The sequence below is a fragment of the Ursus arctos genome, unplaced genomic scaffold (assembly GCF_023065955.2).
Source record: "Ursus arctos isolate Adak ecotype North America unplaced genomic scaffold, UrsArc2.0 scaffold_15, whole genome shotgun sequence".
Classification (NCBI taxonomy): domain Eukaryota; kingdom Metazoa; phylum Chordata; class Mammalia; order Carnivora; family Ursidae; genus Ursus; species Ursus arctos.
In genome coordinates, this window is record NW_026622819.1 from 41435634 (window position 1) to 41462683 (window position 27050).

Consider the following 27050-nt stretch of genomic DNA (forward strand, 5'->3'; position numbering starts at 1 on the left):
ATGAAGTCCACTTTAGTGATTTGTTCTTTAATGGATTGTGCTTTGGGTGTTGTAGCTAAGAAATCTTTGCTTAACCCAAGGTCACAAAATTTTTCTCCTATGATTTCTTCTAAAAATTCTATAGTTTTAGGTTTTATATTTAGGCCTAATATCCATAGGTCTATTTTGAGTTGATTAATATATATAATGTAAAGTATGGATTTTTTTGGCATATTGATATCCAATTTTTGTAGTTCCATTTCTTGAAAAGGCAGTCCTTTCCTACTACTTTGCCTCTGCACCTTTGTCAAAAATCAGTTGCCCACATATGGGTAGAATTTATTCTGGGCTCTATTCTGGTCTATTCATCTATTTGTCTGTCTTGGCACCAACACTATGCAGTTTTGCTTACTATAGCTTTGTTATAATTCTTGAAATCAGACAGTGTTAGCTCCTTGATCTTTGTTCTTTTTTTCAAAGATATTTTGGCTATTCTAGGTCCTTTACATTTTCATGTGAATTTTAGAACCAGTTCGTCAACTTAAAAAAAAAAAAAAAGCCTGCTGATCTTGATCTTTGTTCTTTTTTTCAAAGATATTTTGGCTATTCTAGGTCCTTTACATTTTCATGTGAATTTTAGAATCAGTTTGTCAACTTAAAAAAAAAAAAAAGCCTGCTGAATTTGGTGAGAATTGATCTTAACCACAAAGAGTCTTCTGAGTCATTAACAAAGTGTACCTCTCCATTTATTTAATTTCCTTTAGCAATATATTATTGTCTTTATGAAGATTGTATAGTCTTTAACAGATGTTTCATATCTTTCATCAGATTTATCCCCCATTATTGCACATTTTTGATGTGATTATAAGTGCAATTTCTGATTGCTCTCAGCTAGTACAGAGAAATACAACTGGATTTTGTATATTGACCCTGTGTCCTGAAGCTTTGCAAACCAATTAGTAGTAGCTTCTTTTGTAGATTCCATTGGGTTTTCTATATTGGTATCATGCCATCTTCATAAAGACATAAAGACAGTTCTTTCTTTCTTTGATCTGGATGCCATTTATTTCATTTTCTTGCCTAATTTCATTGTCTAGATATCTGGCACAATATTGAATAGAAGCGGTGAGAGTAGATGTCTCTGATTTGCTTCTGATCTTTCTTACAGGGAAAGCATTCAATTTTTTCCATCAAGTATGACATTAGCTGTAGGTTTTCATAGATGCTTTTTACCAGTTGTGAAAGTTCCCTTCTATTCCTAGGTGCTGGGAGTTTTATATTAAGAATAGATGTTGGATTTTGCCAAATTCTTTTCTGTGTCTATTGAGATAATTATTTATTTCTCTTTTTTAGTTTGTTAATAATGGTGAATTACACTGATTTCAAATATTAAACCAACCCTTTATTCCTAGGACAAATCCAATTCTGCCCTGATGCATTACCCTTTTAATATATTGTTGAATTTGATTTGCTAAAATTTCATTTGCAATTTTTACATGTATGTCCATGAAACATTTTGATCTGTAACTTTATTTTCTCCTAATGTCTTTGTCTAGTTTTAGTTTGCATACTGTTTTTAATAAACCAGCCTTTTCCCACTGATCAATAACAAATATATTTGCCTATCAATGGATATATTTTTGCAATGTGTGGGGACATCGCACCATTTTATTTTGGATGAGTCATAATTTAACCTAACGTTGGATTTGTGTTTCCAACTTTTTAATATTATAAAAAATACAAGCTCTCCTTTTGCATAAATTTTTGCAAACACAAAACATACTTAGGATAAATTCCCAGGATTAGTGGGTCAGAGCGCCACATATGTAAAAACTTATGTATTATAAAATTGTCCCTCAGAAAAGCCATAACAATGTATACTCCCAACTGCAGAGTACGAGGTTGTCTGTTTTTCAAAACCCTTTCTAAAACTAGGTATAATTTTTTTTAAGTAGGTCAGTAGTCCTTGCACACGATGAAATCCTTCTCTCTCACACAAATTGCACAGCCTCTTCAGCCTAAACAGTTCTAAGTGGCCTTCAGATATGAGAGAAAAAAGAGAGAGAAAGAGATAATGTCCTTCTAGGTAGGGAAGTCACCATAATGACAGATTGCTAAGAAATATGTTGGTATCCTTTACCCTACTTCTGGTAGGCCCACATCTCCAGGGCAATAGTATGGCTTGCTAGATGGCAAACATTTTGATTTTCACACATGTGGTTGAAGGATAAATTAATTTCTTTTTTTCACTTTCAGAATGTTAGATCTAGATGAACCCTTAACAACCAATTAGTCCAGTCCCTCATTTCATAGATGCGAAAACTGAGACAGAGAGGGAAGAACTTGCCCAGGATCCCATAGGGAATTAGTGGCAGAGCCAAATGGTTGGATAAAATTACTGCTAAGTTCTGTTTTTGTTCTGTCTGTGACTCTTCCACTTAGAAGAACATTCAAATAGAAAACCCTACTTCCCCCAACATCCACTTCTCTAACTCTTGCACTCTAAGGGAAGCAACTGCAGAAGGTAGAAAACAATTGCTTTTGCATTTACATTTATGCTTGGTCTGTTTCCAGGGATATCATGGGCAAATGACATCACTTTTCCTAGTAAATGAGGCTGATGATACAAATGGTTGAATGTGGTTTTGGTTCATAGGTACAAAAGACCTCTGAGGAAAGCCAAAACCAAAAAAGGCATGGTCTGAGAGGAATGAGTACTGACGTGTGTCACGTACATTTCTCTTAGAAAGACGAAGAAGTCGCTAATTAATATAGAGATGTTGGGGTTTGATGAATGTATATAACACCCACAATGGAAGTAAAGTTGGGGAGGGAAGGGAGCGTTATTAGAATAAAAATATATAATTATGCATAGACACCTGTGGAGTTGGTTATGGAATGGTTGATGGGTTGGATCAACTCATAGAGGGCTTGGTATGTTCCAAATACACACCCCAAAAGGCCCAGGATGCTGATTATGATGTCCTTTGCAATGGTGACGCAGCTCATGTCTTCAGCATAAAAGGTGATGAGCTCCAGAAGGGGTGGGATGATGAGGGCCAGGGCACTGCTGCTCACGGAGCCCACAAAGGAGATGACCAGGTCCAGGCGGGGGATGAGGATGGCTGAGACACCTGCAGAGAGAGAAGAAATTTAGAATCACTGATTGTTCCTGCAAGAAAGAAGTTCAGAAACCAACCATTTCTTTGGAGCCTTATAATCCCACGGATGCCAGACCATTTTGGAAATGTGGGAAAGAGTCCCATTGCAGATATGAGCAGTAGGTCAGGCACTGTGGTTCTGGACTCCCCCCTCTGTTTTAAAAGCCAATATAGGGGCGCCTGGGTGGCTCAGTCGTTAAGCGTGTGCGTTCGGCTCAGGGCGTGATACCAGAGTCCTGGGATCGAGCCCCACATCAGGCTCCTTCGCTGGGAGCCTGCTTCTTCCTCTCCCACTCCCCCTGCTTGTGTTCCCTCTCTCACTGGCTGTCTCTCTCTGTGTCAAATAAATAAATAAAATCTTTAAAAAAAAATAAAAGCCAATATAGATGCTCTCCTTTTATGTTTTATCTATTGGGTTTTTCACATATAATGGTTATTAGAAAGGCTCCTCTACCACCTATTATCACCTTCTCATTAAAAAGATGGGAGAATCTAGAGTTCTGGAGGGAATGGGATGTGGCCAAGGTCACACATTCTCTGAGATGGGAATCCATCGAACGCCTGTCTAAGGCTCTTTCCACTCTCCTATGCTGCATCCCTTGTATATGAAAGAACTTGTACATCATAGGCGCTCTCACCCAGACACGGAATCTACTGTGAATTTGTACTACTCTACAAAATACAAACACTGTCTAGAAGCAAGAATGAATAAAAAACGAGAGATGGCTTTGTTGTCAGAATCTCAGCTACTTGTTTTCTTACTCCTAGAATGATTCTGGTAATTAAAAAGAACATAAAACATGAAGACAGCAATAGCTGCCCCCTCCGCATCTCTTCTAAAACACCATCTTCTTAAATCTTTTATACAGATGATGAACATACATCATGAATTTTCCAGGGGCGTCCAATTTCAATAATGTATGAATGAATAACTATACTACTTCTGTGATTTCACTTTGCATAACTGTATGATTTTCCTATGAACAAATTAGGGAAAAACTGTCCTGGAAAGCACTTATAGTAGCTCGCTGGATTTGAAGAAAACCTCACCTCTTTCTGAAATTGCTGCAACAAATCCAATCAGAGAATGAGAGAAACTCATCAACTCTCGCAGTTGAGAATTTGTCACCCCCTCTGATGGGATGGTTCCATCTACAGCTTTCCCTTCTCAGATATTTAATAAATTGTGCCTGGAGGAGGCACAGAGAAGAATCTGTTCTCCAGGAGATCTCACACTGACAGGGCAGAGAAAATATTTTAAAGGAAAGCTATAATGCAAGGTAGACTGGAGGAGTTCTCTATCAAGATCCTATTTGGTCATGCCAACTCACTGCTCACAGACTTTCCATGGCTCTCCATTTCCTGATCTCCTTAGCACAAGGTCTCTGACAACTTGGGCACTGCCAGGTCCTCTGGCTTCATGTTTTATCACTGCCCACTGTTTTTAGTTCTCCAAAGAGGCCATATGTAAGTACTTGCCTCAGATCTGTGCACAGCCTACTTCCTACACGTGGTACATTCTTCATTCTTCCTTCTACCTTCTACTTATGTCTAAGGTTTATTTTATTTTATTTTATTTTATTTTATTTTATTTTATTTTATTTTATTTATTTGAGAGAGAGGGAAAGAGAGAGAGAGAGAGCACAAGCAGGTGGAGGGGCAGAGGGAGAGAGAGAAACAGACCCACTGCTGAGGAGGTAGCCTGATGCGGGGCTCCATCCCAGAAACCTGGGATCATGAGCTAAACTGAAGGCAGACGCTCAACCAACTGAGCCACCAGGGGCCCCTATCTCTTAGGTCTTAACTGAGATATCTCTCCACTGGAGAGGACTCCCTGACCTGGCCTCAGCTAAAGTATAGGACCTTCTAATGTGTTCTCAGAGCACCCTCTTCTTATCTTAACCATCATAGGGTACATCATTAGGTACCATCTTAACATTCATCACAATGTGTTTAATTATTTCCTTGCATATATTTCTTACTCAACATGTCTTCTTTATTATTCATTATGGTATCCCCAGTGCCTGGCACAATGCCAGACATACAGTAGGTGCTCAGCAAATGACTGTTGAATGAAGGAAGGATAATGGAATTGACAGCCAAATAAAGGAGGAGGAAGGGGTCATCCGGCATATAACAGAAGCAGGGCCTGTCATTAGACGGTCAGCTCTGTCTAGCACTGCCTTTCCTGATCTCAGGTGGCCTGAACTACTCAGGTTTTCTCTTCAAATCAGACCCTTCCTATTAGGAATGATCTCAAAACAATAGAGCTACAGGTCCTTAATGTCTTGGTACAGACCGGAAACTCTGTAATACCTTAAGCCAGCAGGTGTGTTGTTTCTGCTTCTAGAAATCCACTGACGTGCAGCATAACATCTGATAGCATATTCTCCTGATGCAGGCTCCAACAATCACACGGTTTCTCCTGACCTTGAACCGAAACTGCATTTCCTCAACTTTAAACTCCAACTCCTGGAATCTTTAAGACTAAATTTTCTCTCTCTCTTGCACAATATACCACAGGTGTTTGAGGACAGATAAAGAAGTTCCCCAAGCCTTTGCTTCTCCAGGCAGAACGTCCCTAGTTCTTTCCCTCTTTCCTCATGGGGCACCTTTTCTGATGTTCTTTCTCTGGACATGCTTCAGAGAAAAAAGTCCCCAGCCCTGTTCATGATGTTTCCCAAACATCTACAACAGTGCCTAATGTAGAATGAATGAGTGAATCAATGAATGAAGAAAGCGTTAAGGAAGGAAGATGGGAGGAGGAGAGGAAAAAAGATTGCACCCAAAAAATGATCTCCAAGACTTTAACAATCAGCCCCTTGTTTTCTCCTACAGTTCAAGGCCACTTTATGATAAGGGACTTGATCTTAATTTATGACAGGAAGGAATACGGCACACGATGGAAAACAGGCTTAGGTGCTATACAACTTGTGCTCAATTCCCAGCTCTGTCACTTAGCAGCTATATGATTTGAGTGTGTTACCTAAACTCTCTAGGCCATTTTTCCTCAAGTTGGTAATATTATGTTGCTAGGCTGCCATGAGCAATGTCAGTATGGTGCCTGGCATCCAGCAGGCACATAAGAATATAGTTGAATGAATGGTACTTCTTTCTCCTATAAACCAGCCAATGGATACTTCCATGTGTAAGCCCATTTTTCAGGTGGAAAGTTGAGGTTCAGGGAGGTGAAGTATCTTGGCCAAGGTCACAAAGAAGATAAGTGGCAGAGCCAGTGATAGGGGAGTAGATGCCAATGTGACTAGCAGCCACAGCTTGGAGCGAAGAGTGCCCTTTTTTTTTTTTTTAAAGATTTTATTTATTTATTCGACAGAGATAGAGACAGCCAGCGAGAGAGGGAACACAAGCAGGGGGAGTGGGAGAGGAAGAAGCAGGCTCATAGCGGAGGAGCCTGATGTGGGGCTCGATCCCAGAACGCCGGGATCACACCCTGAGCCGAAGGCAGACGCTTAACCGCTGTGCCACCCAGGCGCCCCGAAGAGTGCCCTTTTATCCTACTCACAGGTCAGACAGACCAAGGCTGTGCGGACAGACAGGTCTATAAACAGTGTCCAGCTCTCTGACACCTGGGAGATGACAAAGGGGATGATGATCTCGGCTGGCACCTGGAACTGGAGGGCGTAGGTGAAGAAGATGCCGATGGAGTACATCAGCTTGACCGACTGGTACAGCCTGCAGGCAGATGGATAGGACGTGAAATTTGATGTGGCTCCTGGGCAGGGCCATTCAGGACTCATTCAATGCTCAGAAGCTGGTACCTGCCACTGAGTTACAGAACTGGCTCAGGCCTGACCTGCCATCAGAGCCACCTGGGAAGCTCATTAAAAGTACACATTCCCGGAGATTTGGATCCAATAGGCCTGTACAGGCCTATTATTCTTTTACTTTCTGGGTATTTATTCTTTTACTTTATTCTTTATTTACCTTATTCTTTTACTTTATTTTTTTTACTTTTACTTTTAGTCTTTAACTTTCTTAAAAAGTTCTATCTACATAGAGTAAAATTCCTAGTTCAAAAGTCATAGTGAAAATCTTCCCTCCCACCCTTGATTCCCATTCTTCTTTCCATAGGCAGCTCCTCTAATAATTTTCTTGTAGCGCTTTCAGAAAGAATCAGTGTATATAAAAGCTTATACCGAATGTAGGTAGACCTACACACACACCATAACATCCTCTACACACTACTAAGCTCCATTTTTGTTCATTCAATATTTCTTGGAGATTGTTTCTTATCAGTGACCTTGGCCAAGATACTTCACCTCCCTGAACCTCAACTTTCCACCTGAAAAATGGGCTTACACACACAGAGATTTGGCTCTTCTATTTATTAGCCGCTTGGTATTCCAATTGCATAGATAGTCTATAATTTTTTTTGACCAGTCCCCAATTAATGGGTATTTAGATTATTCCCAGTCTTTTGCTAGTAAACAATGCTGCAAAATACATTCTGTTACATAGATATCTATGCACATTAAACATACAACCTGAGAGGTAAAAATGCTGGCTAAAAGTATCTGTGATTTAAACTTTGGATAGCTATTGACATATTTCCCCTTTGTTGTCATAGCATATTGGAATGCTTGCTTCCCCGTGTCCTTGTCAAAACACAATGTGTGAACGCGTGTTGGTCTTTGCCATTCTGTTTTTTCTGGCATTTTATTGTGAGGGAAACAAAGTATTTTTTCAAATATATAAAATGGCATTTAAAAAATCTGCTTGTGAACTGTGTGCTCATGCCCATTTTTTTCTTGGGTTGTTGGTCTTTTTCTTATTGGGAAGGGGTATTTGTCTAAGGCTCCTCTGGGGAATCTGGTGGCCAGCCAGGTTCAGAGCAGATGTGAAGTTCTCATGCTACCTGATGCCCAGGTTTTCCAGCTGATGTCCCCCACAAGGAAAGTGCCCTGTCCAAGGTAGCCAATGGCAGCTTGAATGGCCCAGAATAGGAACAGCATATTAGAATGATATCCTACTTGCATAAAGTAAATTATGACTTCAAAGAAATTCCACATTATTACCCCACCTAGTCATTACCACAACACAATGAGGTGGGTTGGGCTGGTGGTATTTTTCTTATTTTATAGCTGTGGACTTGTGGGAAATGAATACCCTACCACTCTACTCACCTCTGAAAGAACCAGGCTGTGGGGAGACATAACAATGACAATAGCTAATACTTGACAAGTACTTACTATGTGCCAGGCATTTTTCTTTTCTTTTTTTTTTTTAAGCAGGCTCCAAACCCAGCATGGAGCCCAATGTGGGTCTTGAACTCATGACCCTGAGATCAAGACCTAAGCTGAGATCAACAGTTGGACGCTTAACCAACTGAGCCACCTAGTTGCCCCTGTGCCGAACACTTTTCTAAGCAATATGTATATATTAAGCCAGTTAATCCTCACAGTCACTCCCCGAGATAACTCGACAGTCATTTATTTATGCTCTTCATTAATACTTCCCGTTCTTCCAGGCAGTGGTAGAATTTTACTTCCTTGCCCTTTGGATGAGATGTGGCCATGGACTTCCTCTGACCGATGAATTGCAAGCAGAGGAGATGTATGTCACTTCCCAGGGAAACCATTAGCAGCTTCACGGTGAGGGGCATGATTCACTGCGCTCTCTGCCATGGCAACATTTGAGGGAGTGGCTGTCTCATCATTCTGTGTCCTTGAGTGGGGATGGTGCAGAGCCGAGCCCCATCCACCCCATAATGGGCATGTAGCACAGGATTAAGCATTTGTGTGTGTTCAGCCATTGAGATTTTGGAGTCGTTTATTACTGAAGCATAACCAACCCTATACACATAGGCGTTAGTATAATCTCCATTTTCCTGACGATGGAAATGAGGTCTGCAAGATTAGGTAGCTTGTCCAAGGTCACGTAAGAACCAGGATGTGAATGCCTTTATTTAGCTTTAGAACCTGTGCTCTTCAACACTTGGCACTACTGACTGCTTAGTCGCAATGCACTCACTATCCTGACAGAATAACGATAATAGCTAACACTCGATGAATGCTGCGTGCCAGCCCCCCAGATGTTAGCTGGATGAATGAGTGGATGAGTAAATGAATGAGTGATCAAATGTAAGAACTCCAAACTAAATTCCAACTGGGGCATAACAATGGCAGCCTAGGTCCATTTCTGGAACTGGGGGCCTGAGTAGTGGTCCATCTGCAGGACCCTCGATCATTATTCTGGAGTTATACTTTTTGTTGTTGCTGTTTATGTTTCCCAAACACTCCCAGATCATTCTGTTTTAGGGTATTTGAACCATAGAGTCAGACAGGTTCAGTATTAAGTTTCAGCTTCTCACAAACAATGTGAGCTGGGAAAGCTCCATACAGCCTCTCCAAATAGCAACTTCTTCATCTAGTGAATGGACTTGATAATAATTATGCTAACTCATAGGGCTATTGTGAGGGCTTAACCAGATAATGCACAATGCCTGGATTAGTAAACCTACTAATAATCATCCTACTAATACTGGCAGTTAATATATGGTGCTAGTGACAATGCAAAGGAAAGCCACATTCTGTTGCTAACGCTCAGATCCCATGACTCTACTCCCCTCATCACCCCAGGCAGGCAGGGACATACCAGCAATTGGGCAAGTTGAGGGTGATGCTGGCCTGGGTGTTGGACCCAAACTTCATGTAGCCCAGTGTCCCCAGGCAGATGTAGAGGATGATGACAACGGACATCCCCAAGTACAGAACAAAAGAAAACTGTTGTGGATGCTTCATCTGATTTTTGAGAGGCAGAACCTAAAGGTAAAAAGGAGGTTGAGAAAGAAAAGGTAGTCAGAGATGTGGCCCCTCGTGAAGGAGAAGGCTTCCCCTGTGGGCACAGATGTCCTTGTCCAGGTGGCCCAGGGTCAGGAAGGGCCACACTCCTTTTTATTTTCTTTCACTCTCTATTGCCAGGAGTGCCCTACTCTGGCTGGACTAATGAGTACATTTGCACTCAGTCTTCAAGGCTGAGTGGTGCATGGAGTGGTTGGTGCCCAGGACGGGTCCTGATTTTCCCTTCTACCAGGAAAAGATCATATGCTGCACTTTTCATAAATACTTTCAGACATCTGGAACCACTGGCTTCCCCAGAGGGCACCAGGGACCATTCACCAAACCCCATATCCATCTTACCGTACCAACGCCTTCAAATGTGAAGATGGCTGTACCAAAAAACAGCAAGAAGGTCTTCCAGCTTGCCATCAAGGGGAGGCTGCTGGGATCTGGAATCTCCTAAAAGGAAGTAGAAGGGCATTGGTTTTGCCATAGTTTTAGATTTGTCCTCTAACTTTTCCTGGTAGAAAGTTGGCCCACACCTGCCATCAGCAGAGACAGTCATGAGCACCTGTGAGATAGCTAGAGCTGAATCAACCTTCTTATCTTTAAAAAAGTTCTTGGGGCGCCTGGGTGGCTCAGTCGGTTAAGCATCCAAAGATTTTATTTATTTATTTATTTGACAGAGAGAGAGAGAGCGAGAGAGAGAGAGCGCGCGCATGAGAATGGGGAGCAGCAGCAGGAGAGGGAGAAGCAGGCTCCCCGCCAAGCTGGAAGCCTGATGTGGGGCTCCATCCCTGGACTCTGGGATCATGACCTGAGCCAAAGGCAGGTGGCCAACCAGCTGAGCTACCCAGGTTCCCAAGCATCCAACTCTCGAGTGTAGACCAGAAGTTCATTCCTTCTTAAGGAAACCATGGCATGTATTTACCACATTTTGATTTGCCACATTTTTACATGTAGGCCAAGTGGAACCCAGGGAGGAGAAGGGAGTTGCTTGAGGCTACTCTGCAAGGTAGTGGCCCAGCCCAGATGAGAATTCAGGTCTCCTGTCTTCCCATTCTCCAATGCCTCTTTCTCATTACTTCTACTACAGCAGCAATGTGCATGCAGAGAGAATGGTTCTTTTAATAGACTCCTGTGGTGGGCAAAATAATGGCTCTTTCCCAGAGATGTCAGTGTCCTAGCCCCTGGAACCTGTGAATCTGTTATGTTACATGGCAAGGGAGAATTAAGTTTTCAGACTGAATTCAGGTTGCTAATCAGCTGACCTTAAAAGAAGGAGATTATCTTGGGTCATCTGGGTGGGTCCAATGTATTAACAAGGGTCTTTAAAAGTGGAAGAGGGGATCAAAAGAGAGAACTAGAGAGATGGTGGCATGGGAAAGACTCAGCCTTGTATTGCTGACTTTGGAGATGGAAAGTCGCCATAAGCCAAAGCATGTGATCGGCCTCTAGAACCTGGAACAGGCAAGAAAACAGATTCCCCCATAAGCTTCCAGAAAGAAACCCAGCCCTGCTGACACCTCAACTTTATCCCAGTGAGACCTCCAGAACTGTAAGATAAATTTGTGTTGTTTTAAATGGCTAGATTTGTGATAATTTGTTACAGCAGCAATAGGAAACTAATATAGCCCCTAAGACTTTCAGATTCAAAGAAATGAAGCTATAATGGTGGAATTTCAGGGCCTGTGATAATAGCAAAGCACGGGCTTGGGAGGCAAACTGATGGGAATTAGTGAAAAAATTAATTTCTGCTTATCAGTTTCCTTGTCTATAAGCTGAGTACTTACAAAATATAAAACATAAAATAGTATCACTGGAAAGATTCAATGAGTTAATGTATGTTAAGAACTTGACACCAAGTAAATAAAATTTCTTTATCATACATGCATCCCTTGTCAACCTACCACTGTTACAACTTGTGTTGGTTATTAGTTGAGGTTTATTTCCCCGAGTGAATGTGACCTCTATGAGAGCAGATATGCCACCAGTTTCACCTACCGCCGAATCCCAGGGCCTTGCACCATGCCTGGATCACAGAAGGTATTCAATAACTAATTGTCAAATGACTCACTGTTATCCAGCGTGACGACAATGATGATGATGTCAATTAGCTCTTATAGCTTGTGGGGCCAAAGCGTTCACGGATGTCACTTTAGCAGGTGCTCCTCAGAGCTGGTCACCTTCCTCACCTTCACCTGCCCATAATGATACTAACCTTCCCCAGGTGTCTTAGAACCCCTTCTGTAGTCGGTTTCAGGCACAGACCTGTATAATATACTCAAAGATGAGAGCCATGCTCCCCAGGGTGGTGACGTTGGCCAGCGTCGAGAAGATGGACAGCATCCTGAGGTTCTGGATAAACACCAACAGGACCAGGAAGGGCAAGATTGTCAGCATGTAGAAGCGAATGTCCAGGATGGGGGTCAGCACCAGGATCTTCCTGGGTTGGCAGTTGTTGGAGGTCATGTGGGCTTCTTCCACCATCTGATGTAGACATAATGAGGGGCAGTGGAGTTAGAGTTGTCAGATTAAATACAAAAAGCCCAGTTAAGTTTCTATCTCAGATAATTAACAAGTAACTTTTTAGTAAAGTACGTCCCAAATATTCCATAAGACATACTCATAGTTAAAAAAAAATTGTTGTGTACCTGAAATTCCAATTTAACTGGGCATTGTGTGTGTGTGTGTATTTTTTGTTTTTTTTTTTTTGTTTTTTTTTTGCCAAATCTGGTGACCCCAACTGTGGTGCCCATGACTGTGACAATAAGAAACCCTCAGAATCTTAAAATCTCCTTTTGTCATCTTACCCAACCTCTTCTTCCCTGTCAGATGATTTCCTTTCATATACTCAGAGAATGGAAGTTGATTACACAAGAATATCTTCTCTAACTTTAGATAGCCCTTAAAGTTAGAAAGCTCTGAATACTGAGCAAAATCTATCTGCTTGAATATTTCATCCACAACACTTGTCATAGTTCTGGCTGTTTGAATGCACAAAACCAATTATGCTCCCTTTATTCCATGAAGCCGAGAAAGAACGCTATGATTGATTCATAATGCCTCTTGGGAATGCAATGAGGGCAAGATTGCAGCTTGTTTGTCTCATATTTAGTTGGTTGTCTTCTATGTGACAACCTGAGATACCAAAAGTGAATCTCACCAACACTTTTCAGGCTAAAAATTCTCAATTATTTCTGATTGGACATGATTACAAGCCTCTCTTTCCATCCTGGCTACCCTCCTCAGATGTTGCTTTGGCTTCTCAATAATCCTCTTAATAAGTGATTTCCAGGACTGAGAGAACTCCCAAGTAGTCTGATGCGGAATGACAAATGAAACCATCTCCTCCCAAGATCTGAATGCTATGATTTTGCTAATGCAGCCCTAGCAGCGGAATGTCTGCTTTTCTCCCACTCTGCCCAGAAGAGTCCTCTTCACCTGTTGTAAGTTGTCTGCCATAAACATAAAATAAACACTGCAGAATCCCAGCTGGGTGGTGATTAGTAAGAAGCTGACAGTGTACCTGAACAGGAAAAGAAGAGACAGCCAGAGGGAGAAAACAAATTAGTTTTTTAAATGTATTTCTTTTTATTTTTTGAAATGATTATTTCTGTTGTTATTATTTTTAATACTTAGCTACATTTTCTTATTTTGAAAATTTTCAAGCCTACAGAAACAATTGAAAGACTGGTATAATTAACATCCATATGTCCTTTAACTAAATATGCTAATTGTTAACTTTTGGCCCTGATTATATAAATACGTACGTGTATGTGAATGCATGTATTCATCCACACACACATCCATTCTTTTTCAGACCCACCTGAAGGTCAATTGCAGATATTATAATACTTCAACCTTAACTCCCTCAGCATATCCCTCTTGAGGCTATGATATCCAGAAAATCAACTTTAATGTCCTCAAATATATAGTCCATATTTTAAATGACCCAATTGTCTCCAAAATATCTTTTAAGGTGTTATTTATTTTTTGGATCAGGATTTAATCGAGGTTTATATATTGCATGTAGCTATGTCTCTAGTCTTTATCCATGTAGACAAGCCCTGTGAACATCCACATTCTTTGGTTTTCCATGACATTGGTTTTTTGGGCAAGAATTCAGGCCAATTGTCTTGTAGAATGTCCCACACCGTGGACTTGGTGATTGCTTCCTCATGATTAGATTCAGGTAAGTATATTTGGCAAGCATACCACATAGGTGATTTTTGGTACTTTTCCCATCATATTGGGATGCCCATGGTGTCCTGTGGCTCCACTGCGATGACAAGTGTCAGACATCTCTATTGCAAATGCACATTCCCCTCATTATAATTTGGAAGTAAACTTTGAGATGGCATGAATATCCTGTTCCTCTCCAACCAAGGGTTTTAACATTCCTTGGTGATCCTTGTCTGAATCAGTTATTTCATCGGTGACAGGGTGATGGTTTTCTTATTCTATCTGACATTTTTTCTAAATTTATCAGTTGGCATTTAAGAAAGATACATTCTTCCTCTTTTTTGGTATCACAAAAAAAATCTCACATTAATTTTTAAAATTTAGCATATTATACTCTATTATTGTCATTATTGTTTTGTGTTCTTCAATTGTCCCAAATTTGGAGATGCATTTGTTGTTTAAGAGAACAAAAATATGTTCCTCTACTTAGATTGGTTTAGACGAGATTGGGTGCGTTCAGGGTAGTATGGCCTTAGATCAGTGGTTTTCAAAGTTGGGTAGCAGTACCACTTGCATCAGAATTACCTGAGGTTTATGCAAAAAATACAGATTCCTGATTCTCGTCAGGAACCTATCAAATCAGAGGCTCGGTGGTATCATGTGAGACCAGGATAGAGATGTTTTCTCTCTTTATTATGGAATTTTTCAAACATATACAAAAGAAATGACAATAATCCATGACTCCTCATCTGCCAATCCCAGCTTCAACAATTATTAACTTTTTGCCAGTCCTCTTCTATTCCTTTACCCCTACCACACACATGCTTATTTGTTGGAGTATTGGTAGCAAACTAGAGAATTAAAAGCACTTCATCTGTAAATAACTCCATACGCAACTCTAATAGATAAGGACATATATATATTATGTATACAGCATGCCATTATCACCCCTTGCAAAATTAGTAATAATTTCTTTATATCATTTAATAATAGTCCATATTCAGATTTCTCTAATTGTCTTAAAAATATCTCTTTTACTGCTGGTTTCTAAACAAGTCTATACATTGCATTTTGTTATTACTGCTGTATCTCTTAAGTTTTTAAAACTGCTACATTCCCCTTGCTCTGCTTTCTTTTTTTCCCTTGCAGCTTTTAACTTTTTAGGGGGTGTTGATGATACCAGATAATTTATCCTATAGTATGTTCCACTTCCTGGATTTGGTTGATGACTTCTTCATAATGTCAGTTAATGTGTTTCTCTATCCCCCGTGTTGCCTGTAAACTGATATTAGATCTAGCATCTTGACTAGGTTGAAGTTCTTTATTTATCTCTCTGGCAAGGATATTTCCGTGATGACACTCTGTACTCCGTACTGTATCCCATTAAAAGACACACTGTGTCTGGCAATCGCATGTCTAGACATGAGATGCTATGATTACCCGCGGTCAGGTGGTGTCAGTGTTGTCTTCCTTTATAAAGTTTCCCAGTGACTTTTCACTTACTGGCTTGAACATCCGTTGATGATTGTTGCCTATATCAAGCTCCCAGGTATCCCTTAGCATGCTAAAAATTACAAGTCATTGTTTAAAATATGTTCCCAACTCTTTTTCAGTTACTGGGCCTCCCAAGAAATGGTACAATGTAATGGGTGGGAGCTAGATGCTCAGGATTCTAGTTCTTGCTCTGCCACTAAATTCCCATGTAACGTTGGGCAGTTTTATTGCCCTATCTGGGCTTTATATTTCTCCATTGAATAGGCGTGGATATAGTGGCCTCTAAGGACCCTTCTTACCCAAAAGTTTTATTCAGGGGGTCATAGAAACATAAACCTTGGTGAGAAAGGATGAGCGCTTGTGAGTCATTCATTATTACTGCCCCATGACCTCACCTGTCTGATAATCAGTGTCTCCTGATCAAGAGAGTGATGACCTACTCAGAGTCCCAAGAGAGGAGCTGCAGAAGGGATTTTGGCAGCCACAATACTGACTCACTACCACCTGAAGGGCTCTGCTGGGAAAGGCTGAAATGTTAGGTTTGGGTCAAATTTCTGTGCAACCACTATCTATACTTGTTTGTGTACATGTTATTTTTTTTTTCCTTATGAGCCTTGGTCATCTCATATTTCCAGGACAATGAAGACCCTCCCTGCCTATCTACAAAGTCAAGGAGATGATTAGAGGAGCTAAGACACAGAAAGCATCTTGTATATGAGACACTTTTTATCAAGCAAGGGAGCAAGCCTGAATGTTCACCATTAGAGGAAGGCTTAAATGAAACTATGGCACATGTCCCCACTGAGGAACATCGTGAGCCTTAAAAAATAATCAGGTAAGCCCAGCACCATCCTTAGCTGCCACAGGACACCATGAAGCTGCTGCCAGTCTTGGAGCCTAGAGACAAGTCCAAGGAAGCAACATGATACACCTTGACCAACCCCTGCCCCCAACCCCGAGACAGCTCCTGTGCTCAGGTTGGCCACAGTCACTCATATTTACCCCCAGTTAGTGATGCCAGAAGAGGGAAGCTCTTCATTGTTGGGGGAGCAGATCCAAGCAAGAGCTTCTCAGATGTGCACAGCACAGGTCCAGGAACACACCAGTGGGATGTAGCCACCCTGGAGGGCCTCTTGCCCCATTATAAGCATGCCAGCTTATGCACCTCATAGCATCTGAGTGTTTGGAGGTGTTGACTAGTCAGGAGACTGAAATTGCCTACAAGTTCTGAATCCTGAAACTAGGACTTTGGGACCGTGTCGGAGGAAAGCAGCAACCCCCTCCCCTGCACCATCCCCAAGAACATTCCACACATCATCTGCAGCCATTAGAAACCAGTTGTATGTCTTTGTGGGTGGAGAGAGAGGTGCCCAGCCCATGCGAGCTGTGAAGTATGTGTTTCACACAGACACTCTGACCTGGTCACAGGCAGACACACTTGGAAAACCTCCATCCCTGTGGCATGGTCATGTGATGGAGGCAGCAGGGGACAAAGCTCTTCATCCATGGAGGCTTGGCAGGGGACAAATTCTATGACAACGTCCATTGTACTGATATAAGTGACATGAAGTGGCAGAAGCTAAGTCCCACTGGGGCACCTCCCATAGGCTGTGCTGCCCACTCAGCTGAGGTTGTGGGGAAACACCTGTATATCTTTGGAGAGGTGATGCCCCTAGGGGCACTGGACACTATGTACCAGTATCACGTAGGGAAGCAGCACTGGATGAACCTTGCTTAAATTTGAAACTTTTCTACCACCTGGATGTTCCGATCATTCTATGTGTGTCATTCCATGGCCAGTGATGTGTACTTCTGAGAAAGAAGATTCAAATTCTCTCACTCTGAACTGTGATACTGAGAAAGGGGCTTCCGCTGACAAAGGAATGACCCAAGGTGGTGACTCGCATGAAGAAAGTCAGACTCACACAGCTCTGTTTTGCATTTGGTGGGATGAATACAGAAGGGGAGATCTATAGTGATTGCATTGTGACCGTAGTTGACTAATAAATCCCATATTCTTATTAAATGACAAAAAAAATAATCAGGTAGATTTCTATGTCCCAGTGTGGAGAGAAATTAGAGACATATTGTTAGATGAAAGGGCAAATTTCAAAAACAAAATTATAATTAGTGTACAAGAAAATGCAAAATGAAGTCTGTATTTCCACTCACACACATATTTTCACATAAATGCAGAGACAAAGAGTATTTACTAACTAGGTATCGGTGGTTACTTATTGGGTGAAGAGTGGGATGGGGATGGAGTTATCAGAGAAGATTCTCTGTATTGTTCGATGGTTTGTAATAACAACACACACCCTTAACCCTGTGTAACTAGGAACAAAGGAAGATCAGGTGAGGATTATTATTGTTCTTACTACTCCCACCACTACTACTACAACATCTATGAATACTACCTGCCCCACACCGAGTGGGTCCTCAGCCAGGCGTTTGGGCAGGTTTCCAGGCTGTACATCATGGCCTCTCCGTAGTTCACAAACGTCTTTTGCAATCTAGGGAAAGTGCAAACAATGTATAACTTAAAACATTTTTGTTAAAGGTTACTTTACTACCAAAGTGAGTCATTATTATATATTCCGTGTGTTAGCACGGAACATTCTGGAAATTTTCTAGCAATGGTATTAACAAGATAATATTTTATAACACACTTTTACAACTTTCAGGAGACTGCCTTTTTTTCTTTTTTGTAGTTGCTTTCTTAAACACCAGTATTTAAGTGAAAAAAGATTTTTAAGGACACAGTAGCTTTGCATTGACTTTAGTCTACAAACCAAGAAAGAGTGGTCATGAAAGGTGTGAGGTGTGCAAACTTAGTCAGGGGGAGGAGGAAGTAGAAGAAAGGGAATGGGTATTGCCAAGCTAGTGATGGTTGTTCTTGGACTTTATTCCCTCCTTCCCACTGCTGAGGGTGTTGGAACATTTGAGATGCCTGCCTCAGACCAGGTCCCATGCAAACATGGTACATAGGCTCCTGCCTAGCCCTCCCATAGGAAGTGACACCCAAGTTGCATTCTGTCTTGTCCCTCTGCCTTAGATGGCCCTTCCTAAGGGTGGGGAAGGCCCTACTGAGGAACCGTCTGTGAACAGTGGGAGCAGCAGCAGGTGGCTGAGGGATGGATCCCCACTGCTAACTGCGTGCTTGAGGGGAGTAGTTGGGAGAGGGAAAGAGACCCAGACTTGGGTCTTGGTTTTAAATCCCAAACCGCCCCCCCCACCTTAAAAGGCTGAGAGACCTTGAGCAAGTCTCTTTAGACTTCTGAGCCTCAGCATTTTTCACACACAGTCTGGGTTTGGGGGAGGAGACGGTGAGCAATGAATATGGAGACATGCTGGAAACATGGCATAATTCTATTTTTATTATTGTTCATTGTGCTTGACATTCCCATACAAATGAGGTCACATTGCATAGGAGTGGCAAATTCATTAGTCTGAGGGTTACAAATTCAAAAGATATGGGGCCAGTGAGGTATCAGTGATATGGGGAGAAGGGCTGGTGTACCACAGAAGGGGGAGGAGTAGAGACCATGGCAAGCCCCTGGCACACATCCTGTTGTAAGAGGGATCGACCAGGACTCGGTTCCCCCTGAGCAATGAAGGAATGAGATCCCAAAGATGCCAGATTGTCTAATTGGCAAGGAGAAGGTGGAGTTTGGTTTTTTTCCTAATGTGAAACCTCCAGGTTTTTAAACATAGGCTAGAACAAAAACAAAACAAAAATTGCGAAGCTCTTGGGTCATCAGTCGGTAACCTCTACATTAGAAAAAAACAAAAACAAAAACAAGGCATCAAAAAAAAAAAATCAGGGGGCACCTGGGTGGCTCAGCCAGTTAAGCATCTGCCTTCAGCTCAGGTCATGATTTTGGGGTCCTGGGATTGAGTCCTGCATCAGGTTCCTTGCTCAGTGGGGAGTCTGCTTCTCCCTCTGCTCCCCTCCAACCCCTCATGCTCTCTCTCTCCTGAATAAATAAAATCTTTAAAAAAAATCAGGAAAAGACTTATCAAGAATGGCTTAGGCATCAGAAACATACAAGGTGATATAATTGTCCCAGCAAATGTGAAGGGAGAGAAGATTTGCAGAATGGTTGGAATGGATCCCACAGGCCTTAGAATACTGGCTCGGCCACTTCCTAGCTGTGTGACCCTGAGCAAGGCATTTAATCCACCTAGGTCTCAGTTTACTCATGTGTAAGATTGGGATAATAATAGTGCCTGCCATAAAATTTTACTGTAAGGAGTAAATAAAAGAAGGCTTGTAAAGCTCTGGCCATGCACCTCGCACATGTAATCGTGCAATACATTTAATTGTTGAATAAGTAAATGCTCTTAAAAGTGTTTTGCAAGCTGGAAAGTGCCTTACAAGTTAGGTGTGACTGATGTATATTCCAGGTACACCTGTTTGGGTTTGATAATTTGGCTTTATGAGGAATTTCAATTACTATCTCTACTTTGACCTATGGGGAGTTCCTGCATATCTACAAGGACCCCTTTCGATTTGCGTGCTTCCGGAGCAGCTAAGTGTTGCAGATAGAGAGCCACCAGGCAGTTCATTGTAAGGTATTACTAATCACCCATGAATTGTTGGTTTGTAAATACGAAACTCTCAGCAATGTTTGTCTTCATTGGATTTTGTCTTCTCTTTCAGGATTTTTTTTTTTTTTTGCGTTTAAGTTTCCGATATGGAAACACTGAGTATTGTATGTATGCTTTATTAATGACTGGAGTCATTGTGAATTATTCATTTCAACTATGTTTTTTGCTGTTACCGAGTGGTTCCAGAAAGGGCTTACCTGGAACAAATTACCCTTACAAGGTGTGTGTCTTGGAGTTGGGGGGAGGGTGGGCGTGGGGAGATAAGAGGGAAAGAAGGGCATCCTAAGTATCTCGCATATTCACAGTAGTTTATAGAGCATGCTTCCATCTTTTATCGTTATTGATCTTTCCAGGTACAGCCATTTAGGGTCAGAGGGTGCAGGAACTTGACAGTCATCCAGCAGGTTAGCAGAGTTGAGCTGGGACCTAGGAGTTTCCAGTTGGGATTGTAACACCCTCTCCACCACCTCTACAGAACCTAGAGCAGTAAGTGCGGTGGCTGGAGAAGTGGCTGGTTAATTGGGTCAGTGGCCAAAGGAAACTCAACACAGATGGGACCTGGCATTGGGGGGAGAGAGAGGCGGGATTCTCACCTCTGACTGAGGTGATGGGCGCAGTTCAACAGGATGACCATGCAGTGCACAGTGAGGATCCCGATGGCCAGCAGGCTGATAGGACCCACCTGGAGGGAAAGAGACGTAGGGACAGTGAGCCATACACTGGTCCTTCCCATAACTGGCCCTCTCCCAGTCTGAGAGCTAGGGCCCCTCTCATCATAAAGCTGCCTCTGGGATGGAGGTCCTTGCCTGAATGTCCTTGTGCCCCTAAACACTCTAGTTCGAATGCCCTTCTTAACATCACTGCAAAGTAGTTGGCCAATCTCTGCTAGGGTGCTTCCCATGACTACCCCACCACCTCCACAGACAGCCCATGCCTTTCCTCATCTGCCTTGGGTTCTGCCTTCTAGATGCTTCTTTCCTTTTTCACACTCCAATCCTCACCTCCTCCAAGATACTTGAAGACCAAGGTTTCTCTTAGGACTTGGTTCTCTTCCTCTAGCATAGAGTTGCCAACGGGGACATTAGTGATATTTTGGACCAGATGATTCTTTGTTGCGGAGGCCTTCTTGTGCATTGTAGGATGTTCAGCATATTCGTTGGCCTTTATTCAAGGGTCAGCAGCAATCCCTTTCCCCATGAGTTGTGACAACTGAGAATGCCTCTAGACACTGTAAATGTCTTGGGAGGTGTGTGTGCAAAATTCCCGTTGAGAATCATTGCTCTAGTATGTCTAATTTGTCATTAGCCCTATTATTATTTAAAGATTGTACATATTTAAGGTGTACAACATGACAATTTGACATACATATACATAGTGAAATGCTTACTGCTGTCAAGCTAATAAAACTATCTTATCCTCACATAGTTTCCATTTTTTGTGTGATGAGATTAAAAAACAGAACTCATTATTAATCCTAATCTCTCAGATATGATCAGAGGAACATAGAGGAAAGAGGGACTCCCTCATCTCCTCTGTGCTGGACACTTGTGCCTTTATAGATGTGACCCGATGTAACATTATCACAAAGTTACAAATGAGAGATCAAGAGCACCCCTAGATTTTGCTAGACCATAGCCTCCATATAACAGAGACTTCTGACCTTGTTACTTCTACATTCCCAAGGCCTAAGAATGCACATAGTAGGTGCTCAGTATGTATTTCTCAAATAAATTATGGTCAGAAGTTCTGGTGGGAGATGAAGGGCAGAGAAATCATTGAATGATTCTTAGGAAGCAAAAATGAGAGGACAACAGAGCTATCTTCAACAGCTAATTCCACAGTGGCAAAGACAGTTTGGCTGAGGGCCATGTGGTAATAATACTCTTCAGAGGTTCTAGAACCCTGAGGATTTCAAAAGGGGAGAGTCTCATCTAGTGGGGTCGTAACTGCCACAGATTGCAAGTCTCGTCAGGAGAAGCCAGAGTCTTGTCATGCCTTCTTTTGACATGCGGGCCACTTACCAGGCCTGGAGAGAAGGAGAAATTAGCATCATCTAAATGGAAATCATATATTTGGCATCAAGTCAATTCCATAGACATGAATTGGGACTTCCTGTGTGTCAGTCTCTATAGCACATACTGTGAGGAGGTGTAAAAATACATCAGAGAGTTCCTGCCCTCAGGGCTTTCAGGTAAGTGAGGAAGGTTGGTATTCAAAAAATTGTGTCTCTTTGTAAGAATTCTGTAAGAATTCTGGGTGAGGTAGATATAAGTTCTAGAAAAACACAAGGGGAAGGTGGGATTAATTTTAATAGGAAACAGTTAAAGTTTCACAAAGGAGGCAGATTTCAAAAGACAGAAACAAGGGAGAAGGAACAGAAGCCGAGAGAGAGGCGGGATGACACAGGGTGTCAGGGGACTGGAAAGGCCTTCACTACCCTCCTCTTCTCTGTTTCTCCTCCTCTCCCAGCCACTTTCTTGGTTAACCTCATGGTTTGAAACAAGAGCCAGTGCTCACATGTCTGCAGGGACCAGGCTGCTAAGGTAAATGAATGAAATGGGACGGGTACAGTTCTAGGGACTGGGGTGGACTATGGCGAAGTGGATTGCATACCAGTATGTGAGTATGGTGGATCTTTAAGAATAGTGCTGATGTGGGGGAACTGGATGAAGAGGGTCAAGAGGTACAAACTTCTGGTTATGAGATAAACAGGTACAACGTGATGACCATAGTTAATACTGCTGTATGGTATGCCTGAAAGTTGCAAAGTACATGATAAATAGTATATATACATGTAGGTGAAGAGATGGATGTTAACCAAACTTATTGTGGTAATCATTTTGCAATATATGTATACCAAGTCATTATGTGGTACACCTTAAGCTTATATGGTACTGTATGTCATTTATATCTCAATAAAACTGGGGATGGGAATAAGAGTAATGACCTGTCTCCTCTAGGAACACTCCCTTTGGCTCCAGGCTGGCTCCAGTAAATTGATGCCAAGAGGCACGTTTCTTATTGCAGAGGGTACCCCCAAATTGCTCATTGATAAACAGTGCAGAGGTCTTAGGGGCCCACTACCTCTTTCCCTCTTTCCCCCAAATGGGTAAACCTAGTTTCCATTGTACAGGTCCCTCTTACCAATAAGCCGGCATTTTTCATGGCCAACGGAAGCCCCAGGAGCCCTGTGCCGATGTTGCATTTCAATAAATGGATCAATGTTTGCATGATCCTATAGGGGGAGAGTAGGGAGACAAGAGGGTATGTTAGTGGACAGGAAAAGTGACCCAAAGCTCAGGTCCTTCCAGCATCTCCAGCACACTCTGTTGGGAAGAGGGACAAAACCAAATGAAGTGGACCCTGGAACATCTGATCCAGGGCTGGTGCTAGTTTAGGTGACCTACCAAATATTTAACACACAATAGACTCTAATGAAAAGATTAACAATTGCTACCATTCTGGATAACTCCCTAGGAGCCGTTTATGCATTAATTCATCCAATGATCTCTTTCATAACTCATTCACTCACATAATATTTATTGAGACCTACTAGCTGCTTGGATTTTAGATGAACAGTGAACAAAATTAATAGTAATTTTCTCAATTTCTAGAGTAATTCTTGATGCCAGGTCATTTATTAATTTCACTCACTGGTTTTAGTTCACTTCATCCATTTACTCAACCAACATTCCATGAACTATTTCCATGCTCTGCATTGGATACAACTTAATAAGAATTGTTACTGTGCCTACAGAATGCTTATTATGTGCCTGGCAGGGTGCTGGGTACCAGGGTTCTAAACACTCTCCATGCCTGTGCTCCTGCCCAGGCACCACCCATCCACTGGGAAGGGGGAAGGTGGGACAGGATCAGGAAAAAATATTCAAGAAGGAACTGAAAAAAATGAAAATCTGAGTGCAAGAGCAATGAACTCAGGGTAAGGAGCCCTGAGTTCCGAGTTCTAGCTCTGCCATTAACCTATGAAGTTTGGTCACTTCTTTGGAAAGACCCTTAGCTGCTTACATCTTCTGTCTCTTCATCTGCCAAAAGAGAGAGAGAAGAAAGGAATAATTCTTGCCCTTACTTCCAGGGAAGTGGTTAAGAATCTGAAGAGGTAATGACATGCTAAATCTTGGAATCATGAAGTACTTCTAAGATGTGAGGCAATCACCACCACCACCACCATCATCACCATCCTCTTCACCATCTGCATCACTACCACCTTCGGTCTGACCTTATGGTGCTCACCTCCTAGAATGACTCCCTTGAAGGGGAAGCTGAGCTGGGTTGATAGAAAAAAGGCAAGTAAGGGCTGGTTTAAGCAGGTAGAGGTGTCCCCTCCTCCTGGAATAAAAGGGACCTTGAGGAGGCCATTGAAGGTACCTCCTTGTGCAGTCTTAAAACTGTCTAGAGGAAGCCTACCTTTGGTCACAGAGCGAGTCCCTTAGAGACCGTGCTCATGTCTCCAGGCCTTTGTCCCATCGGTTAGGGAGTTAGGGCTGTGTCCAATTTTACTGTTCAAAACCGACCTGGAAGAGGGTTGGGGCTAAGAGAACAGGGTAGGCTGTTAGGACCCCCTGACTTCCCGAATCTTCATTATTTTGGTCTATTCACCTGAGGATGGCGGGAGGGGCACCTGTTTTCCCTTCACTCCAAGAGGCCATTTTTATGGCTTTATTTCTTTGTAACTGCAATTACTGGAAAATATCTCAAAGCAAAAAACAAAACAAAACACTACTTTTTATGTTTTGTCAATTTCTTGGTAGTGATTTCTCCAACAGATGTGCTCTTCTCCCCCTTTCCTGCCCTCTGTCCTTCCATTCCTTACTTCTTGCCCACAGCAGTGTCTTGTCCAAGTTGGATCAGAGCTCCTGGAAAAGATGAGACCAACTTTTGGAGAAGCCAGGTGCACTAGCTAATTGCATTATAGATCAGGGCCTTGGAGAGTAAAACACAGGTTAGGATTTAAAAAAAAAATAACTTTTTTTTCCTTGAGAAATGACACATTGCCATCATAAAACAAAATACCAAAATTTCACTAATTGGAAATAACCACTGTTAGCATTTTGACTAGCATTCCTCTGGGCATTTGTTTTTAAAGGTACACACTTTGACACATGCAGAACCATTATAATACTGTATCCTAAATTAATTTTCTTTATGAATAGTATGTCCTACACATTTTCCACAAACAGATTTCCTTCATCACTTGCAATGACCGTATTGCATTCTACTGTATGTGTACCATACTTTATTTAAATAATGTCTTATCATTTCCAAATTGTCAATAGTATAACCCATGCTTCAGTAAAATTGTCATGCATGCATACCTGTGTTATTCTCTCATTAGGAAAAATTCCTAGAAGTGGTATTTATTGATCAAAGGATATACGTATTTGTATCTGTGCTTAAGAAATACCTAAGTAACACACAGTATGAAATTCAAAAGGTAAAACAAAAACAAGAACCAAAAACCATATCAGTGAATATAAATCTCTCTGCCTCTCGGTCTCCCAATTCTCTTACCCCCAAACCGCCACTGCTTACAGCTCTGTGTGTGTATATGTGTATACTTTCAAAGGAAGCATATGCCAAGTAAGTATTTGTGTATTTTATATAAATAGGTGTTCGGATTTGACATACATTACAACATCGCCATTTGGAAAGGTACCAGTTTAATTCTTCCTAGAAGGACAAGCGAGGGCATTTCATGATGTCCTTATCCACACTGGCTATTGCCATTTACAATCTCATTACACCCAAGGTTATTATCTGATCTGATTACTGGATAATAGTCTTATTGGCAATAAAGTTCTAAGAAAAAGTTCCATGTGTCTGAGTTTATAGCAGTAAAAGTGAGGACATGGGCCTAGGTGGTGACCTTTTGTTCCCTGGGTAGGTTTGTAGGAAGGAGGGAGGGAGGGAAGATGAATAATAGCAGATGCAGAGAGAGAGGACAGCAGTCTAAAACTATGAAAGGGCAAGCAGCCAGCCTATGATAAAAATTGTCCCTAGAATCAAGCTCATGTTGGGATGGCTACTCTATTTGGGTTCTCTGCAAAAACTAGGAGATAAGCCCATAGCCACATGATCAACCTTCTTAGATTCGGCTTTCATCTTTCCTCCATGCATCTCCTGTTCAGTGGGGCTAAGGGTGTAAGGAAGAGAGAAGTAGGCAGATGTGGCCCAGAGCTGTGATGGCAGCAGCACCTGACCTCAGGTCTGGAAGGACAATGCGGCCACTTACGACAATCCATTGGCTTCCTCAGCAGGATGGATGTTCTCTGAAGCAACACGGCCCCTACTCTCCGAGAGTGACTTGGACCCATTGTCCAAGGAGCTGGGACCACTGCTGAAGTCCTTTCCAAGCAGTGACGTCTTCAACATGGTGGGTAGGGGGTGGCAGCTCAGGGCGAAGGCCTGTAACAGCCCTGAACCAGCCTCCCATGGGTTTTTCTCCAGAGAAATCAGGGCTGCAGGCCCAAGATGCTGGTTCCTGTTTCCCGAGGCTGCCTGATCCAGACTGAAGCCCAAATGTGCAGATCAGTGGAGCGCTGGTGGCAGGGCAAGCTGATGTTGACTATGCCTCACCTGGCTTTTGGGGGACTTAAGAGAGTCTCATCTCAGCATGACCCTCAGTGCCCCTCACAATTGGACGACCACACGCCAGGACTCACCTGGGCTTCCAGTTCCTCCCAGGTCAGGGCAAAGCCCTCCCAGGGCTACAGGGCAAAGTGAACAGTGTGACTGGGAGGAGGAAGTCACCATTGGACTGCAGGTCCTGGTGCCTGGATGTGGGGCCAGGCTCAGCGCTTGT

General features: G+C 42.2%; 1 protein-coding gene and 1 pseudogene across 1 annotated transcript; one reads left to right on the forward strand and one right to left on the reverse strand.

Annotated features, from left to right (window-relative positions):
* Window positions 1–2844: 2844 nt before the first annotated feature.
* SLC36A3 (solute carrier family 36 member 3) lies at window positions 2845–26620 on the reverse strand. The gene is made up of 10 exons (XM_026510813.2): window positions 26481–26620; window positions 23375–23465; window positions 20824–20912; window positions 18037–18132; window positions 13385–13469; window positions 12212–12430; window positions 10301–10399; window positions 9756–9922; window positions 6664–6833; window positions 2845–3113 (listed from the first exon to the last, which is right to left on the reverse strand). The coding sequence occupies exons 1-10, from the start codon at window positions 26618–26620 to the stop codon at window positions 2845–2847; spliced, it is 1425 nt and encodes a 474-aa protein (XP_026366598.2).
* On the forward strand, window positions 16492–17638 carry LOC113263975 (rab9 effector protein with kelch motifs-like; annotated as a pseudogene).
* Window positions 26621–27050: the final 430 nt, after the last annotated feature.